The following is a 20,436-nucleotide window of genomic DNA, read 5'->3' on the forward strand; positions in this document are numbered from 1 at the left end:
CTTAAGTTTTCTATAGTTTTATTATGATTTCAGAGGTGGATTTCTTGTTGTTGTTGTTGTTGTTTTTTCCTGCCTGAGGTTCCTAGGACTTTCTGAATTTGTGGATTCATGGGAAAATCCTCAGCCATTATTTCTAAAATAACTTTGGTTCACTTTTCCTCCTGGGATTCCAGTGTTAGAAAATCTCTCCGGATCTTGTTTCCCTTGCTCTCTTCTATTTATTCCAACTTTTGCTTTTCCATACTTCATTCCAAACCTATCTTAGAGTTCACAGATTATCTTTTCAGGTATGTCCAGTCTACTCTCAAATTCATCCATTGAGTTATTTCAGTTATTGTGTTTTTTAGTTCTAGAATTACCATTTGGTTCTTTTCAAATCTGTTCTGTCACTTTTTAGAATGTTTAGTTATTTCACAAAGTTTTTAATAACATTTTTTATTTTCTCAAGCATCATAAACATAGTTATTTTAAAGTCCATATGCGACCATTCCAAACTTGTGCTCCTAGGATGTGTTTGTATTGTTTTTCTTCTCTCTTTATGTGATTGGTCATTTTTTATTGCATGATGAACATTATTTTCAAACATTTGTTTGTAGAAATAGTTGAAAGCCTAGGATGATGATCTTTTCTGATAGAGAAGGTTTGGGGTGTTTCTGTCAGGTACCTGGGGGATTACAATCTGGGATCATTTTTTAAAAAGGATTTATTTACTTATTTTAGAGAGAGAGAGAGAGTGCGTGCTAGTGGGGGAAGGGGTAGAAGGAGAAAGAATCTTGAAGCAGACTTGTCCCTGAGGGCAGAGCCTGATGCAGGGCTCTATCCAACAACCCTGAGATTATGATCTGAGCTGAAATCAAGAATCGGCCACTTAACCAACTGAGTCATCTAGGCACCCCCATCTGGGATCATTTTAGTCCATTTTCAGGGCTTGAGTTTTTCTGGGCAGCCCAGATGGCTCAATGCTGAATTTCAGGCCTTTCAAGACTGGTTTATTTCTGAATAGCACAAAATGTAGAAGCTTACCAGAGCACCCAGCCCTGGCGGGCTCCGGACTTCAACTTTTGACTCCCTAAGCTACTAAAGTGATGCTCAGCTTCTCAGATATTTCTTTGGCCTTGACAAACAGCCTTTAGATAACAGTGATCCCAGATACTGAGCCTGCTTCTTCAAATTTTCATCTTTTCCCAGATAGTTTTTCTCACTATTTTGATACTTTCAAGATTTTTAAAAAACATACGTTTTGCGTATTGCTCTTTTAGTTGTTCGCAGTGGGAAGGTTCGGTACAAATTACGTGTAGGTTTTCTTTATGGGCACCATTTCCCAAAGTATTAATCACGCATACATGAAACATTCTTTTTTTTTTTTTTTTTTAAGATTTTATTTATTTATTCGACAGAGAGAGAGACAGCCAGCGAGAGAGGGAACACAAGCAGGGGGAGTGGGAGAGGAAGAAGCAGGCTCATAGCGGAAGAGCCTGATGTGGGGCTCGATCCCATAACGCCGGGATAACGCCCTGAGCCGAAGGCAGACGCTTAACCGCTGTGCCACCCAGGCGCCCCTACATGAAACATTCTTATGTAGTGGTGATTTTCTGTTGATGTTTGAGAGGCCTAACTGCCTTTTCGTATTTACTGAATATTCTGAAAAGTTCTTTGCTTTATGCACTCCAAGTTCTTAAGTGCCATTGTTGTTTTTGTGACTTTGTTGGCTGGATAACACATGCTGAAAGAAGGAGAATCGTGGCTTCTTTGGAGACCGCTGTTGGCCGTAGAATGTAGTGTTAATTAGGCCTTGCATCTGACCCAATGTGGTCATTCCCATTTGGATTTTGAATCAACTAGCAGTTACTGAGTGGGTGCCATGTACTAGGTTTCTATGTGTGTGTCATTAAATTTCTATGCACCTATAAATCTTCATATTTTCTTTTTTCTTTTTCTTTAAGACAATGACCTTGATGAGGCCAGGATTTGGGTTTCCTCTGGGGGAAAAATAACTTAACTTGATGAGGGTATTGATAATTAAAATTACTGCAACCAATCCGAAGTTGTGTTACCACCAAATATCTTGTATTTTGATATTTTTACTTACCCTTATATTATGAATATATCTGATATTATTAAATATTCCTTAAAAATACGATTTTAATGGCCAGGAGGCAGTACTGTTCCACAGAAACTCCTATGAGAATGGGAATGTTCTATACCTGTGGTATCCAGTGTGGCAGCCACTAGCCACATGTGGCTATTAGCACTCGAAATGTGACTGATGCAACAGAAGAACTGAAATTTTTAAATCTTATTTAATTTTAATACATTTAAATTTAAGTAGCCACATGTGGCTAGTGGTTACTGTATTGGATAGTGCAGCTGAAAAACATTGACTCGTGCCACCACCCATGAGAGACTTGAAGTTATCTCCTTTTTTTGCTAATTATAAACAGCATTGGGATAACTGTCCTGATGTAGAAATCTTTGACCATGTGCTAATCATTTTCTTAAGTTAGATTCTTAGAAGTAGAATTACTGGGGCAAGGAATACTAACTAATTTGGTTTTTTTACAGATATTAAAACCACGTTTTCTAGAAAGTGCATACCAATTTATTAACACATAAAACTGTTACTAGAGTAAGAATTCCAAATGGATTAAGCAGTGAAACATAATCAATGAACCACACCCAAAAATAAGTAAGAAAATATGTCAGTTAATTAATTTTGAAGTAGGGAAAGACTTTTTAAGCCTAAAAGCCATGAAAAGTAATTTTAAAGGGAAAAAAAATCAGTAACTTTAGCTATATAAAAATGTTTAAACTTTTGTTTTAAGTAAAAACAGAATAAAAGTGAAGAGAAGCCTGGAAAAATTTATGCAGCAAAGAGTTTATCTTTAATATATAGAGAGCTATTCCAGATCAATGAATATTAATCTTATATAAGAAACGGGCAAAGAATATGAAACAATTTACAAAAGAGGAAAAGGATATTGTCAAACTTTAAATCATGTAAATTACTTACAATGACAGCTATAGTATGCATTTGTAGAATTCAGGAAATTATAATATTTTAATTATTTCCCAGTAAATATTAAGAAACACCAAAAATGGTAAAATGCATGGTCTGTTCTGCATCTTCACACAAAGGTCATTAAATCACCCAAAGACTACAGCAGCTCGAATGACTCATATCTTCAGCTGTCTGAGTCACGTCAGGCTTTATTTAACCTCAAACCCAATCCATTCTAGTGCATAGGATCTTCCACTCCCGGTGGGAGAACAATCAAGAATCTTCTTGCTAAACCCCCAGAAAGGTAAAGCCTGCCCCAAATTGTCCAGAGAAAACCAGTGAACTAAATCAGGATCTCCTAGACTCACCATTAATGATGAAGCAAAATCGGGCACTTCTTAAAAATACAGCATGGAACATTTTCAACATGGGAGTCATCATGCTAAAGGTATTACACGAATTATTGGCTAAAAAGTTATTTAATCTTTGTAACAATTTGGCCGTCATCCCCGTTTTGATGATGGAGAAACCAAGGCTTTAAGGTGGTGGATGACTCAGCTAGTAAATCTGACACTGAGGCCCATGAATCAAACCAGGATGTTGTGGCGTCCTGGGGCAGGTTAGCCGTGTGATGGGGCAGTGCTCTCACGTGTGATAGTAGAAGGTGCACGCGGAGCCAACGTGAGTGCAGTTCGATATCTCAAGAGCCAGTGAAGACGGCTGCATTTCGGGAGGGATTTCCATGCACTGTGCAAGAGCAGTGTAACGATAGACATCACTCCAGTTGCTGTTCTCCCCTCCTCCCTCATTCCTGGATATTAAAATTCCATTACTTGCTGGGCACTGAAAGTCTGGCGTGCACTCTGCTGGCTTCTAAGCGACAGCGTGGCCTCTTTCCAGGAGAACCACGCTGGACCAGCCAAACACATGTCAGAAGCCGCTAGGCAATTTCTAAAGCCCGTCGCTGCCTTGGACTGTTCTGAAAACTGCTGCGTGTTTTAGCAGCTCAGCTCCTCCGAGGCCACAGCACTGAGTGAGCTTAGTTGACGGTAGAGCCTTGTACATAATATCATGCCCACTGGTCAAGAGGAAGATGGCTCCAAGCACGGGGCTTTTGCGATGCGTCACCAGGCTTGGCAATATCGGACATGTGTCACGGGTCCTCTCGGATCCTGTGAAGAATCATTCGCCCCTGGGGGTTCTTGGCTCCCCTCATCATTGATGGGCCCGAAGTACTTCACTTCGCTTATCACAGTGAAGGGCACCGAGTTGGAATTTAACAGTTTGAACGATTGATTTATCAAGAATCGTCGTAAGATTTTTTTAATCTTAAAATGCATTCTCCCTAAAGGGTATGTCAGTACCTGGGCACTTTCTGGTTCTGGTCCTAATCCCAGTGGGAATGTGAGCCTGGAAACCAGGACTTCACCAGCTTAGGAACAGCTACAGAGCCTCCCGCTGGTTGCTGGCACATGACTTGGCTCTGCTTTCTATCCCACGAGCCTTTGTCGGTGAATCTGTTGAGAGGGAGACCTGGTGCTAGGTCAGACAAGATTCCTGCCTCCCGATTCCAGCTTGTAAAACCTCCTGGAGGAGGAGCTGAGAAGAGCCACAGAAAATGTGATCAGTGTAGCCCTTTTTTTCCTGATAAGTTTCATGCTTAAATCCCTGGCACTAGCAAATACACGTCCTCGGGGACAGTAAGGAGAATATATGTCTGTGAAATACGTTATTCCTTGACCAAGGTTTACATCTTCTTCTCTTCCCTTTCCCTAATCTATGTAACTGGATCTACTTTCACCTTCATATTAAGGAACTTTGCTGAGGGACTCTCTCTGGCAACCAAGCAGAGGCTAATGGATCATTTACCAGATGCCTTTCATTCTAGAACTTTCTACAGACTCGTTCCCATCATCTGTGCCATTCTGGGCCAATCCTAGATTCCCATGGAACTTTTGGAAATCTGTCTTCTTTTCTCTGTTGAATGTAGGTGTCACTTACATTGGGGGTAGAGAGGGTAGAGAACAAGCATGATGCTTCTTATCAGTAATTACCAGATTAAAATGAGGGGAAATGTGAACATTGTTTGTGCTTCATTCATTGGTTCACTTCATGCTCTAGGTCGTCAGTTTCATCTTCATGTCCAAAATTCAGTTTCTAAGAGCCATTTGGGCACTTTATGTGCAGCCCTACAGGCAAATAGCCTGTCTATAAGCTCCGTGGATTCGGGAAGCATCTTGTTTTTGATCACGTATTCCCAGAGCCCAGCACTGTGCCTGACACATAGGTAATGATTTTTGCTGAAATACATACCAGCACGTAAACATTAAATGTAGCACACTTTTGAGTCACAGTAGGTACATGGAGTGGCCAGTGCGTCCCAAGCACTTGAAGCATTTTAGACACATTTTTTCATTGAATCTTTCAGCAATCCAGTGAAATAGGCATTGTTACCCCCTTCTTATAAACGAGAAGGTGAGGGGCAGAGAGGTGACATCACTATGCTAAAATACAGAATGCTGTCAGTAGAAAAGTCCAACATCAAGCCTAGTCTCTCCCAGCTCTTCCCTATGCCATTCTTCATGGTAGTATTAGACATAGATCCTAACATCAGACCACCTCCCAAGCTTCCAGGCTCTACCTGTCCTCATGGCCCTGCAACGTGATGAGGGTGAGTGCACGTAGATGTCAGCTGCCCTGAGAGGCCAAGAGACTTCAGCCAGCAGCTGGTGTCATGAATGGAGCTGTTTTGCTCTGATGCATAGAATTAACTATTAGAGCTTTATTATTTCACGTTAAGCACACCATGGACACGGACAGGGATGCAGACTTCTTTCCTCTAACGAGTTGGGTTGGATAGGCTGAGTGCAGGCATAGAGATAGCAGAGGTGGGGAGAGAAGGACAAAGTGGGTGACTGTGAGGTCCAGTGATGTCATGACCTTCATTCCAGCTGTCCTCTTCAGGACCGTGTGGATCTGCCACGGTTTGAATGGGAAGGCGTTGGGAAAACATTAGGTTGTCAAGAAAGTAGCTTTCGTGTGATGGGGATCAAAGGAAGGGCAGCCTGAGGGTCACTGAGTGGCCAGGAAGACTGCCAGACAAGGCCAGCAGAACCCAGAGGGCGTCAGGGGAGTAGTGACCTGGTTAGAGGAGAGAGCTCCCTGAACAAGTGAAGGAGCTCAGGAAAGGAAGATGCAGGAAGGCCAAATGAGATCATGTCTCAGAAATTTGGAGGGTCTCGGAGGTAGGCACTATATGTCTCTTGAACAAATAAAAATGGATGATGGAAGGTTTGGGTGCTCCTACTTACATTTTCAGGCTACCAGCCTTGTTGTAAACATCTGAAAGCATGGCTTCGGTTAATAAAAAAATATCTAGCTTCCCCCTTTCCGGTTTTCTAGAGCAAGGGTCAACGAACTTTCTCGATGGCGACAGATAGTAAATGTCTTGAGCTTTACAGACTAGATAGATGGTCTCTGTCTTACTCCTTAAATGTGCTGTCGTAGCACAGAGGCAGCCCTAGGCCATCTGCGGAGAAGCCGTTTTATCAAACAACACGCAGCAGGCTGGATTTGGCCCCCAGGCCATCGTTTGCTGACCCCTGGTCCACAGGGATGACTGATGGCCATGGCTAGAGATCATTTCAGTTGGTTAGTATTTATTCTCGTCTACTGAGCTGCTCTCGTCCAAACATGGCCACCAGTAGATGCGTGGGTCAGAAACACATTGCAAAACAGAGATCTGGGGCTTCGGGCAGGGGACAGAAGGCAGTGGGGGAAAATGTGTTTTTGACTCTGACTCAGAATATGAGGAAATAAATCATGCACAGAGGGCACAGTATTCTTTCCCCTAGGTCACCACTGAAGACTTGGATTTTTTATTTCAAAAAGATTAGTCCCTCCAAAATGATGATACAGATAATTTTAAATAAGTCGGAGGCACCCATTTAAAAAACTTTATTGTGGAGGCGGTTAAGATTTACCCAAATGAGGCCACATATAAAAAGTTTTGAGACTCTGAATGCAGGCACTGCGTGGCTCTCATACAGAGGAAGTGAACCGGCTAGAGCTCTGAGTTCTCCCGCACGATCCGTTCAGGTGGTGGTTTTCCTAGTGAGCACCTGACAGCGCGGTCCTGGTGTAACCAAAAAGCCTAGCTTCTCCTTTCTGGTGTTCTAATTTTGCACTCAGTTCTCTCCGATCGGATCAGCAGACTTTCTCTGTAAAGGGCTGGGAAGGGCCCAAAAGGAAACTTGCTGCAAGTAACAAGGAGATGAATTCTGTCAATGCAAGCGGATTGAACAAGATAACAGATGTGGGAGTCTTATCAGGGATTGCCCCCCCGGCTGGCTGGGGAGATGGCACCTGGGTAGAATTCCTCCTCGCTGCCCCTGCCCCATAGTGCGGCCCTCCCTGCCCCCCTGCAGGACTCCCGACTCTGCCTCCTGATTCCACCTTGGCTTCGGCTTCAGACTCCAGATTCTCAAGGAAGGAGGCAAATATCAATTACATGCAGTGGGAGAGGTTCTAGGCATAGGGGATACAAAGATAAATACGACAGAGCCTTTTCTCTTGAGAGGTCCAGAGGAGAAGCAAAGTCATGTGACAGTTGTATGCAGAGCGCTCCCTGTGGTAGACATGTGTGTATGGTCCGGTCATGGCACAGAGCGGGCACCGATCAGTTCTTTGTAGGAGTGGAGAAAGGGATGATGGACTTCTCGGAGCAGGGGGAGTCGAGTCTGAAAGGTCTTTTAGAAGGTAGTCAAGTTGGTGGGGTAGGAAGGGACAGAGGAACCAAATAGAGAAAGATGGCTAGCATGTGCAAAGCATGGAAGCAAGAGAAAACGCGTGCACCAGAGAAGCCTACTTAAGTCACTCTAATTAAGGACCTTAGAAAAAATAAGATGAAAACAGAGGAGACAAACCATTAAGAGACTCCTAGCTATAGGAAACAAACTGAGGGTCGCTGGAGGGGAGGTAGGTGGGGGGATGGGCAGTAAGGAGGGCACGTGATGTCATGAGCACTATGCAACTGATGAATCACTGAGCTCGGAAACTAATAATACACTATATGTTAATTAAATTGAATTTAAATTAAGAAAAAAAATTAAAAAGGGCCTAAGAATTTTGCTGGAGAAAAGAAATATGGAACAATCCCATGTTCATGAAACCAACATGTCTTGTAGGCAGTAGAAAGAATTTTAGGGATGATAAAGAGCTTGAGGTGATCAACAAAAGATTGATGACCGAGGTGACTAGGAACTAATCCTTGAAGATGGGATACAGTTTTCTTTTCTCTTCTTTTTTAAAATTTTATTTATTTGAGAGAGAGCACAAGTGGGGGGAGGGGCAGAGGGAGAGGGAGAAGCAGGCCCCTCCTGAGCAGGGAGTCCGACGTGGGGCTCAGTCTCAGGACCCTGGGATCATGACCTGAGCCAAAGGCAAACACTTAACTGACTGAGCTCCCCAGGCACCCCTAGGACACAGTTTTCTTGACAGGAAAGGAGGGAGTGAAGTCTTGGCTGGGGAAAAACATGAAGAGAGTTTTGAAACAGGAGTGAATATGCCATTGCCAGAAAGTGGGGCTTTGAGCCTGGGACCCTTGCATAAAGCTGGTTCCTTTGAAGGATGGCACCGTCGGCAGAACAGTGGGCAGAGGGAAACTCCTGCCTTCCCTTCTCTGGACCCTCCAGCTCTCCAGAATCAGTCCCTTTCTGCAAGTAAGGATGAGTGTTACCAAAACTCAGAAGAAAAAGTAACCAACCCCTAAGAATGAAGTTCGCCTAGTGTTAGAATCTCTTCCCTCTGGCAACCAGAATCTCACTTTCCAGTCTCATGGTGTCTTTAAGAGCATGGGAAGATGAAAGAGCCACAGGATGTCATGGCTCTCCCTGCCTGGTAGGGGATGACACCACTTCCTCTCAGTAGTTTCTTGTGGATACCGTCTAAGCGTGCTGATACGCCGTGTTTACTTGTTAACTGTTACACTGTTTCATATTTAGCATGGCTTTTTCTCAGCCTCCCCAGTCTTTCTGTTGTGTTCTTAATGTTTGTCAAGGCACATCCCTGGAGATTTATAGTGAGTGGCATAGGGCGGACCCATGGCAGGGAAACGGGAATCATGAGAACTCACACGTAGGAGAAAGTTGAATGAGTCGAAGGGCGGTCAAAGAGTCAGTCACTTACCAACAAAAATCTGTCGAATGAAACAGGCAGGTTCCCGAATCCAAAGATGTAGTTGGGCAGTATAATTTAACAATTTAGACCAGGCACAGGGGACCAAGGATTCAGTCACATCAGTCAGGTCAGTCAGTAGGTGTGTCAGAACATGGATGAAGGACACCAGTTATAAAGGAGTAAACGTAGGTGAAAATCTCTTGGTCCCCATCCTCTTATTTACTTCCTGTTAAAGCAGGAGCTGCACCTGCGGACAGCCACCGGGAGCCTACAGACAGAAGTGGTAGGGCTGCGTCCTTGGCCAGAGTCAGAACGGTGGGATCGACATGGAGAGCAAATCCTAGGGAGTATCAACCTTCCCTATGAGGAGAAGTGAAAAAACAATGTTTTGAGTCTCGAGTTATTTACACATAAAGCATGAAAAATGGATATGCTTAATCTCTTAAAGAATCAAAGATGTTAATGTTATTGGCAGAGAGGCTTTTAGAAAAATGTACAATGACATTATTAGGCAAATGTTTCATACATTTGTCAAAAAAAGGTCAAAACATTAAGTAATGAATCTTAACATTGGCCAGAGCATTAACATGAGAGATCATTGGCTTCTCAGGTTAGATTAATGTGACTCAAACACAAAGGCTTGTGAAATGCGGTTCTGTTTATATTGCAACGGATGTTCTAATATCTAAACCTTTTCAGACCTTTTTTTTTTTTTTTTGGTTAAGGCTGAATTTAGCCAGAATTTAGTATTTAACAAATCATCTTCTTTTAGATCCAGTCCTGAAGTAATACCTGTATTTAGGCTAAGAAGATGATTTTCTCTATGAAATCGCCGCCACTTTCTATTTTTACACAGATTGGGTAAACACATAAGAAATTAGTATCAGAACAGAGCTGCCGTATATAGCCTAACGCAGTACTGCCCTAGAGCGTTCGAAATTGGAATTCAAACAGTAAAGGAAATGACAGCGTAAAATCCTACACTTTTAAATACAGGAACCTCACAATTCTCTTCATAATAGTATGAGCGTTAAAATGTAGAGACCAAAGAAATAGTGTTTTCTACATTTACGTCCAGGTGAAATTTCAAGTTACTGTTTAGCTTCTACTAAACTTTGAAAGCATTCGAAGATGTGATGACTTCTATCCCGAATTTTCCATTTCCATAAAGCAACCTTCCTAGTTTCTCCTCTTTTTGTAAAGAACATATTGGCCAGTAGAAAAATAGTTTTAGTTTCTTTCAACAAGATTTCAACTGACAGAGACACTTTTTTCGATACTTTGTTTCGTGTATTATAGTTCGGAATTTTTATTTTTAATGTAAATTATATAATGAGATTGGTTTTAGGGAATATTTGTGGTGGAGAGGAGACAAGAGGGGTTGTGTGATCACTGATTTCCTTTGTGAGTTCACAGAACCTTCTGAGGTGTCCTTATACAGTAATCAGTGGAGTGACATTTTTTAATGTTTCGGTTTCTTCTCTGAAACAAATCTGTGGCTAGGTTTTTGGGGTTTTTTGTTTTGTTTTGTTTTGTTTTTTAGTATAACGATGATATAGACATGAATATGTTATGGAGAAACAGTCTTTCTCACTCAATTCATTGCCTTGCTCATAAAGTTGGGATTTAAAAAAAAAATCTGATAATTTGGTGGGTCAGTCACAGTAAGATTTCAGAAAACTTTCCTTCGAATCATTGAAAGATTTATAGTGTGTAGATATAAGGTTGTCTTGCCTCTTATGGATTTTTTGGGGATCTTGAAATGCCATGGTCCCCCTGAAGCATAACCGATACCCATGGACTGCAACTTCTCCTGGCACGTCGTGGTTACTGTGGTCTCGACCATGACCCTGACTCCAGGGAGACTTGGGACAGGGCCAGGAGTGGAAGCCTGTGGAGTGTGCACACAGACGCTGGGGTGGCCGATGCATCCAGTCTCCTGCTGCGGGCTTAGACTTAAGGTTGCAGTGAGGATGTGATATTGCCAACTTTCATGGAGTCACAGACTTTTTTTTTTAAGAGAGAGAGCAGACACGGAGAGGGAGCCAGAGGGAGAGGGAGAGAATCCCAAGCAGATTCCCTGCTAATTGAGGAGCCTGACGCGGGGCTCGATCCCACGGCTCTAAGATCATGACCCGAAGCCAAGAGTTGGGCGCTCAACTGACTGAGCTACCCAGGCTCCCCTGAGTCACAGACTATTTTTATTTTGTTTGTCCCTTTGCAGAGAATGACTACAGGGACACACTGACACCCAGGAGCAGGACGCCTCAGGTAGTGAGGGCTTCCCCGTGCTGGCGTCAGGAAGGACCGTGGGCTAACAGAAGGACAGTATAAATATGCCTCCCCCTTCCTCCTGTTACTTGTACCCACCACGGGAGCAGGCTGACCGTAGCCAGAGTTTGTAGTGGACACAGTCCACTTCCTGGTGTTCTGTCTCAGAAACTTAGGGCTGTCTTCATGGTGTGTATCTGTTGATCACAATTCTTGTTTGTGGCCCAGCTCAGATGTGAGAAGGGCTTAAGTTTCTTTGTGGGATTTTTTAAAGCTGTTTATCATAGGCGCTTTTTCTCTTGGGTTCATTCAAAAGGGCCATGTGGAAAAATGAACGGGAAAATGAGCACTTCTCGGTAAACATTTTAGAATAAGGCAAGTGATAGCACTGCTTAAGAGAACAGAATGACCATTCTGCTGAGAACATAGAATGGCTCACATCTACTACCCTTGAACTTGGATTTCATCTATGATGTCATGGCTCCCCTTGTAGGATGCCCAAGGACCCAGACGCTGTGATACAAAAGGCCTTTTGTGTCAGAGTTATTTCCTGTCGAGTGTGGTTTGGTGCAGACACAGAAATAGTTGAGAAAAGCTGCGTCGTCGGGAACCCTGATGGAAGTGGTAACCAAGGGCGGCCAGGCAGCTGGGTTTGTCATGGGCTCCACTGACATTTCACTCTGAGGGTCTTATTATATGGTGCTTCCCTGCTTGTGAAATGTTGAATGGTCGTTCATGACGTGGTAGTTAGCGCAGTGGAATGCTCACCTCCTCGAGGGGCTGTGCCAAGAGTCTGCAGCTGCGAGGGTCAGTTTTGTAGGGAAGGGGGAGAGGAAGTTTCCATCCCTTGCCCTGGTTTACCGCAGGGACCCAAAGTGCACAGGCCAGAGCTGCTCCGGGGCGCTCTCCTCCCTGGCCATGGTGCTGCTGAGGGCCGGCACGCACTAACTCCAGGGACCCGCCTCTGCCCCTGGACGGACACCATCATCAGAGGGCACCATTTATGTCTCTTTCCTGAAGACCCCCTGCAGCAGGGACGTAGCCAACCACACTGAATGAGTGGGGAATCGGAAACAGAGTTTGGGCGTGGTTATTTATATCTACCTTGTTCCTGAAAACACTTCAATTTAAGGACAGAGATGAAAAGCCTGACTTGAGAATAACCCCAAGGCAGAGCTGGAATTAACTTCTAATGCATTGTTTTCAAAGGAAATGTTTCCTCCTTCTAACCTTAGAAAAGTACACATGAGGAGAAGAATTTGTCACCATAAAATAGTTTCAAGCAGAGAACAGTCCCCATTCTTCACGGTTCTAGATGGCTACTACTAAAAGGCAGCTTTAATGACCTGGCAGGCCAAGGTGCTTCCTCACGACCTGAATAGTACGAAGTATGTCCTTGTATGTTGTTAGTTGTATCTGTGTACCTTTCATCTTTCTTCAGTCCAGACACCATCTGGAATGTTCTGGTCTGGACATAGACCAGTGTCTGCAGATTGCCCTCTGTAAGCAGCAGGGAGCGTGTGGGTGCCCGTGTCCATGGACCGGCACCTCCAGGAGCTGCTCCCCACCCACAGAGGAGATGCGTGGCTCTGGGGCCAACCGATCTCTAAGCACTCTCTCCTCATCCTCAGCCACAACCCCCTATGCTCCTTTCTCTTCTCTTCCTCTGCACAGGGGATGGTTTTCCTGCCTCTTCCTGAGCGCCCTCTCTCCCCGAGACTCACTGATTCCTCCCAGCAGGCTGACCTCCTGGCAGTTGGATACTGTACCCCGAACCTCTCTTCCCAAGAAAGCCCCGTCCTTGTCCCCGAGAATAAACATGGCCGGTGGTGACACGCTGGAAGTACTCTGATGACCCCAGAGACTGAGGGTAGCTTGGCAATGCCGGACATGCAGCCGCCGTCACTCATCACAACCAACCACCAACTGTATTCGTCTCCACAGAAGCTCTGTACAAAGTATATAACCGTATGTCGTACATGCCTATTTGTAAAGGTGCCCAAAGAGGACATTTGCACAGGCTCCGGTGGTCACCTAGTGATAAGTTAACTTCAGGGCATCCTCGCTCCCAGTGGTATGTGTTGGAGTTCCCGGTCTCCAGCAGGCAGGCTTCTTCCTAGTGTGCGAGGGCAGGAAGTGGAGCTTTGGGGGTGGGGAAGAAGGCCAAGGAACATGGCTTGCTGCGACATGCAGGGTCTTTCCCTTTAGGTCATATTTGTTGGAAAGGTCCCTGGGGGAGAGGCGGTAACCATTCTCGTCTGTCTGTCCGTCCGCCTGCACTGGAAGGGTCGACAGGTCTTCTCAGTTGTCGTCCTCCAGGCCCTTAGGGTTTAGACCAACCCCTCTCCTGTGACACCTCTTTGCCTCCAGGGTAGTTCAGGCCTTCCCACAAGCTTGGACTGCACATTCTCTGCCTTTCTGGGCTTCCTCTGCTCTTTCTGGAATGTGCTTACCCTGTTCTCTGGACTGTACTCTTGGAAAGCCTGGCAAGGTTTGTGTTCATCTTCAGCATGTAAACACAGTGTGCAGAAACGTCAGCTGAAGTCCACGCATTTACTCTTCTATCTGGACACTCACCTTCTGCTGGCCGTTTAAGCCATCCAAGGATGCAGAGCGCCCAGGGCCGTCAGCCCATCTAAGCAGAGAGGAAGAGCCCCCAGCGCGTTCATGGACGGTGCCGGCCACGGGCAGCAGTGGCAGCTCCTACCCAGGCCCCTTGGGATGAGGGGTGGGAGGCCATCCAGAAGGTCCCAGTGCAACTGGAAACGGAGCCATGGGAGCCCGCTGGCCTGCCTTCCCTCGGTGCATGTGAGGATACGCTGCAGCTGTGGCCTTACAAGGTCCTAAGAAACCTGTAGTTGCCGAGCGAAGGGGAGGAGGGCGGAGAGGCTGGGACAACTATTCCTAGAGCAGAACATCCATCACAGTGGGAGGAAAATAGCAGCAGAGGAGCCAGGCGGGCCCCTCTCGAGGTCGTTAGCACACTATTTAAGGATCCCTGAGGATGCCAGCCCCTAAACAGACCCCAGTCTTGCGACAAGCTTCCCCTTGTCCAACCCCTCGGCCCAGTGCCTGGCCAGCTCCGAGCGCCCGCAGACAGCAGCGCGAGCATTTCCAAGGGCCTGCCGTGGACTTAGGCTCCCAGCGCTGTTGTCTCGGACAACGGCTGCTAGCTCTTGTCCTGTCCCCTCACAGCTGCCGACCTTCAGGCCTCCCGGAGGTCTAGACTGCGGGGCTGGGAGCGGTGCCCGGCCCGTCCGAGGCTCACGCAGGGCTTGTGTCGGCCGCGAGTGGAAGGAAGGGTGAGGAGTCGAAGTCCTGCCAGCTTCCTGGCTAATGCCGCGTCAACACTTAGCGCACTCCACCCACATCTGTTTATTGTAATTATCTGATTTATTTTTACTCCAACGCGATCTAGCAGTCAGTTCTATGTTTCCTACACATCATCCTTCTCAGGATTATCTTTCCGTGGTTCTCAAGGGTGGGGGCGGGTGTCTCTCTGACTTCCTTTGTATTCTGAAGGATTTGGCATTCCACACACCTCTCTCTCCCTTTCCTTCTCTCCTTCCCTCCCTCTCTCTCTCTCTCATTTACTCATTCAACTCACTTGTCTTCACTGCTTTCCAGAATGCCCTTCCTAGTCTTTCAAGCTATCTGGTTCCTTTTACCCTCCTATTCCTGCTTCCTCTGAAGTCTTCTCATACTGCTGCAGCCCCCCTGCCCCGTGTTTTCGTTCTCTTTTACATTCTTAGTGTGTTTATTATTTATACCTTTAGTCTTACAATTTGTAAAATGTGTATCGTGCATTCATTCACTAAACTTCGCCTCCGCCCCCCGTGTGTCGGGAACTGTCCTGCGCACGGGGCGATATGAAGATGAACGGAAGCTGACTACCAAGAGCTTGCAGTATGGTCAGGGACAAAGATAAAAAGCAAATAATCACGACTGGGCCGTCGTGCCCTTTATAACACGAGCATTTTGAGGGCAGTGCTCGCCTAGAGGAAAGGGGAGCAGCTCTCTTTGGAGGAGTTAGGAAGTGTTTCCGATGCAGGATATAGCGCATCAGCTGGGTTTTGAAGAGTGTCTAGGAGCTTGTCAGGTGACAAATGGGCGTCAGGCAGAGGAAAAGAAACTTCCATCGCCACCGTGACGGTACGGAGGCCTGAGACAGCATGACTTGGAGCAGCCTGTGACACTTCAGCTGTTAACCCCCATTCGTGATTGTAACATGGTCACGCCAGTGTTTTTCCAGCCAGGTGACAGAGCTCCCTGGACATTTATCCAAGTCCCTTTATATCTCAGGCACTTAATAGTAACCCCAGCATTGTTCCCAGCGAGCAGTTTCCAAGCCAGGGAACGCGAGGACGAAGGTGATCAGCTGTGATCGGTTTTGCTTCTGTGTTGGTTTAGACCAAGGATGCCCTGTTCACGATTCTCCACGACCTCCGACCCCAGGATCATTTCAGTATCATCGGATTTTCCAACCGCATCAAAGTGTGGAAGGACCATCTGGTGTCGGTGACTCCCGACAACGTGAGAGACGGCAAAATCTATATTCATCACATGTCGCCCACCGGAGGTAAATACGAAACCTTGTTTTCTTGTGGCCTTTGACGTGATAATAAGCGAGTAGCTAATTTTCTGCCAGGAGACGAGGATTTGAAAGCTGAAGCCGATCACAGGAAAGGAGATAAAGGCGAGAGCTTTCCCAGAAGCTTATGTTTCTCTGAACACCAAGTCTGGAAAGTCTCGTCTTCCAGGCCCCGAACTGATGGTCAAGTAAGTTAGGGGGGAAAATACTTGATAGGTTTCGAAGCCTTTCCTGGTTTATCTCTTGGATCCAAACAATGAAACTGTTTATGAAAATGGCTCTTGGGTGAGGAATCAAAGCCAAAGATGGTTCGACGTTTTCTGTGCTCGAAAGTTAGCGCCTTGGGAGACAGCAGGTGGGACGGTGCGGCTGAACTACTAGCCTCTTGGCAGGGCCGCGCCGGCGAGCGGAGCGTGCACACCAGGCAGCCAGGGAGATGCTGTGCGTGGCAAGTGTGATGGGCTCCGAGTCTTTGCACCCTTGGCTTGGGTGTGGTGCCCGGGGAAGAGTGTGGGGGTTGGAAAAGGCCCTCCAGGATTCCAGGGAGAGGAGACAATCAGGACAGGATGCTGCCCAGCTGTGCTGGAGGCAGGTTCCTCAGTGCACACTGCGGGGCTTCTGCTCGCTGCTGTCTCTGTCTCCAGTACCGTGGACCCGTGACAGGTGCTCAGGGCTGGAGTGTTTATGGAAGCTCCTCCAGACTCCCTCCGCCCTTTCTACAAGGGCCTTTACAGAGACTCCTGGGGTTATTGTCTCAGTTAATCCTAATTTGGTTATTGGGGAACATATAAAACATCCAGTTCAGTTGTCTTCTGGCATTTTTCATCTTTCATCTATGTATTACTTTCTCTGCAAAATTCATTTAGAACTTGATCTTGCTTGGATGGAACTCTGACGTGCCCTGGGACTTCCTACCTGTCTCCACAGCAGTGTGGCCTAGGGACTGATTAATCGGTTGATGAGAGAGATAAAAGATTGGGTTTAATAATATGGAAGGAAGTTGACAAGACAGTCAGGTCCTTGAGGGAGGAAACTCTTCCTCATCTTTGTGTGGCCCCTGGTTCCCAGCACAGGTCCTGACATGTACAGCTCGTGCTCAGTGAGTATTTGTTATGTTGAATGTATTTCAACGGCACTACTCACTGTTAGAACGATGTGTGTGTGTGTGTGTGTGTGTGTTGGCACAGGGTGTGGGGTTAGGGCTTTAAGAAACAGCTGATGTGTATTATGTTCTTTTGGAATCCACACCTTACATCTTATTAGTTTCCTTTATTTTTTCTCAGCATCTCATCACCCCAAACTCTACAGGTGAATGGAAAGTCAGTCTGTTCCTCTCAGAGAAGCGGAACGGCAGGGTTGGGAGCATAGGGTCTGAAGTCAGACTGTCTGGACCTGAAGCAGCCCCACCATCTACAGGCCACTGAGTGTGTCTGTACCCGAGTTTACTCATCTCACATGTGGACAAGAATGGGGTTGTGATGAGGATGAAATCAGTTAAAATATCTGAAGTGCTTAACAGTGGCCAGTACATGGGAAGAACTCTTTCAGTGTCAGACATGGCCATTTTCACCCAAGCAGTCCCTCTTGCTGGTGCCCTTAGGTCCTCTGTTGACCTGGGTGGTCTCTCTGCGGGATGGCTGGGCAGCTCTAGGGGGTCTCCCTGTGGAGGGCGCCTCCCTGTTCTTAAGAGTGCAGGACATGCCCTGGCTTCACGTAGGTTTGATTCCAGGCCCTGCTGTGCCTTGGTGCCTGGTACCAGGAAAGCTAAGTCTGCCCCTTTGCCTGCACTCTCCTTGGCCTTAAAATGGAATAAAAGATCTGGCACCATTGCCAAGTTCTCAATTAAAGGGAAAATAAACACCTGCCTTTTTGTCCAGGCTCATGCATCCAGAGGTCAGGTGAAACTAGGCCAGGCATCCAGAAAGGCAAGTTAATGAGCCCAAAGAAATGTTAAAAACTGTTTGGGCTGTAACTTTCCCTTACGTTCAGACTCTGTGTGCATCTCAGAATTATCAGTGTGTTTGCACAGACCTAGACATGTTTATTTATTTATTTATTTATTTATTTATTTATAGCCAGAAATTCTGGAGAATGTGAAACAATGGGGAGAAATTACCTGGTCCACTCACACACTTTGCGGGTAGATAAAAATCACTCCAGATGGGGTGATGGATTGTGGTGATGAGTATACAGCTTTATAAATTTACTAAACGTACTTAAGTGTGTACCTGCAGTGAGTGCCCTTTCTTTCCCTCCGGGACCTGCCCTCCCTCCAGATTCCTGTACCTAACTCCCTCCTGCACTTTGCAAAGCCAGTCCCAGGAAAGGAGTAGGAGCCATTGACGCTAAGGCATTGAAGACTTCCAAGCCAAGGCGCCGTCAGATGCTTTCGGGAGAAGGGGCATCCAGTGGGATAATTCCGGGCCATTCCCATTCATTTAGCAAACCCGTGCCAAGTGTCTAGATAGGCTGGCGTCACCCCAGTGGTGCAGGCGACTTCTTTCCCCACGCACGTCCTCCTGCTACTGCTCGAGCAGTGGTGGCCGCGCGCCCGGGTGAACGAGGCAGGCACACAGGCTTGAGCTGGCACATTTCGGTGTTCCCCAGGCACAGACATCAACGGGGCCCTGCAGAGGGCCATCAAGCTGCTCAACGACTATGTGGCCCACAACGACATCGAGGACCGCAGCGTGTCCCTCATCATCTTCCTGACCGATGGGAAACCCACCGTCGGGGAGACCCACACCCTCAAGATTCTCAACAACACCAAGGAGGCCGCCCGAGGCCAAATCTGCATCTTCACCATCGGCATCGGGAACGACGTGGACTTCATGCTGCTGGAGAAACTGTCGCTGGAGAACTGCGGTCTCACACGGCGAGTTCTGGAGGAGGACGACGCGGGCGCGCAGCTCATCGGGTCCGTACGTCCGTCTTCTCCAGACAGGGAGACTCGGGCTCTCAGAAGGGGGCGGAGGGTTGTGGGGTCCTAACTCACTACCTGCTGGGAGACGTCCTACGGAGAGTTTAACCCGGGTCGATCCGCCTTCAGATTCTAGGCCCTGCTTCATGACTTTAGGCAAGACTGAAGCCAGTCTTGCTCAGTTCCCTCATCTGTAAAATGAGGAGTACGGTCGGTCGACAGAATCAAATGAGGAAACCGGTGTAAAGTACTGGCAGGATGGCTGTTGCATGTTAGGTGTTCAGTTAGCTCTTACGGTTGTAATTGTCTTCTGGACACTTCTAGTCTATTCTCTGGTACACTGTCTAGTGTGTTTGCTTTCATTCCCCCTGAGGCATACGTAGGAGACATAGTGCTGTCTCCATTTTGTGTGCTGGTTAAAACTGGCTGCTGATTCTCTTACTGTTTTGAGGTGGAGAAGAAACTGGATCTTAGGTTTTCTCACTCCGTTTGGAGCCTTCCCACAGCTGTCACGTTGCCAAACACAGGGTATGACTTCGCTGTTGATTCGAGGAAGCGCTGACTCTCCGTTCCACATGATGTGCGCGGATCTTCTTGACAGCATATATGGTAGACGCTTCAAAGGAAGAGTGAGGTTTGGGCAGATTTGCAGCTGTTGAATAGCCGTATTCAAGACTATTCATTAGTGATAAACCTAATTAGAGGTCTCTGACATGGGCAGTAAAAGTGGATCCTTAGTATGAGGCTAGCCACCATCCCCCCCCCCACCCCTAGGTTTCAAAGATGTAAATAATAAGACAGATTTGCTTCCCACATTTTCACAGTTATTCAAAACTGTATTCAAAGGGGGAGAACCTAGGGCATTGTACATTAAGATTTAATAACGCGCTCAAAAGCAAAAGCAATGACATTGAAGCAAACCAACTGCACTGTCATATTACCAAAACCACCAATACCCAACATTTTTCGAGAACTGATGATGCGCCAGGCTCTCCTACACCTGTTGTCTCAGGCGAGCTTCACAGAAAGCCTAGGGGCAGGTGTAGCAGGGTCCAAGTAAAGCTGCCGTGCAGACGACCCTCGCCTGTAATGTCCGGACACGCTAGATTCTGCTCCACGAAGTCGCTCAGAGACTCCCGTTCTTTCCCTTTGGTTGCTCTGCACCCCTCGGGTGTCGTCCTTAGCTGCAATGTTGAAATCTGGTCACTGTCATTTGTATATTCTAGCCCCAAAGAGGGAGAAAGAAAAGAAAACCAGAGTAAGAAGCTATTTTATCTCAAGCAAGCATTGCAGAAGTTGTGCATACCACTTCTACTCAGAGTCTGTTGGTGAGAACATGGCCATGTTTGGCCAGAGTAGAGGCAAAGAAATGTAGTTGATCGCTGGATGGGTAGAACTCAGTTAGGAAAGAAGGGGAGAGTGAGCTTGAGGGGACAGCTCGTAGTCTACCAAAGCAGCTACTCAACATTCCAACTTCAT

At 46.4% G+C, this 20,436-nt stretch overlaps 1 protein-coding gene across 1 annotated transcript in view; it reads left to right on the forward strand.

Annotated features, from left to right (window-relative positions):
* The window catches only part of ITIH5 (inter-alpha-trypsin inhibitor heavy chain 5), a 78,834-nt gene that overhangs the window by 43,431 nt on the left and 14,967 nt on the right, over nucleotides 1-20,436 (forward strand). The window contains exons 8-9 of the mRNA XM_026478732.4: nucleotides 15,857-16,025; nucleotides 18,645-18,954. Coding sequence (XP_026334517.1) covers nucleotides 15,857-16,025; nucleotides 18,645-18,954 — 479 coding nt within the window. The remainder of the gene's footprint in view (nucleotides 1-15,856; nucleotides 16,026-18,644; nucleotides 18,955-20,436) is intronic.

The sequence above is a fragment of the Ursus arctos genome, unplaced genomic scaffold, assembly GCF_023065955.2.
Source record: "Ursus arctos isolate Adak ecotype North America unplaced genomic scaffold, UrsArc2.0 scaffold_30, whole genome shotgun sequence".
NCBI classification, from domain to species: Eukaryota; Metazoa; Chordata; class Mammalia; order Carnivora; family Ursidae; genus Ursus; species Ursus arctos.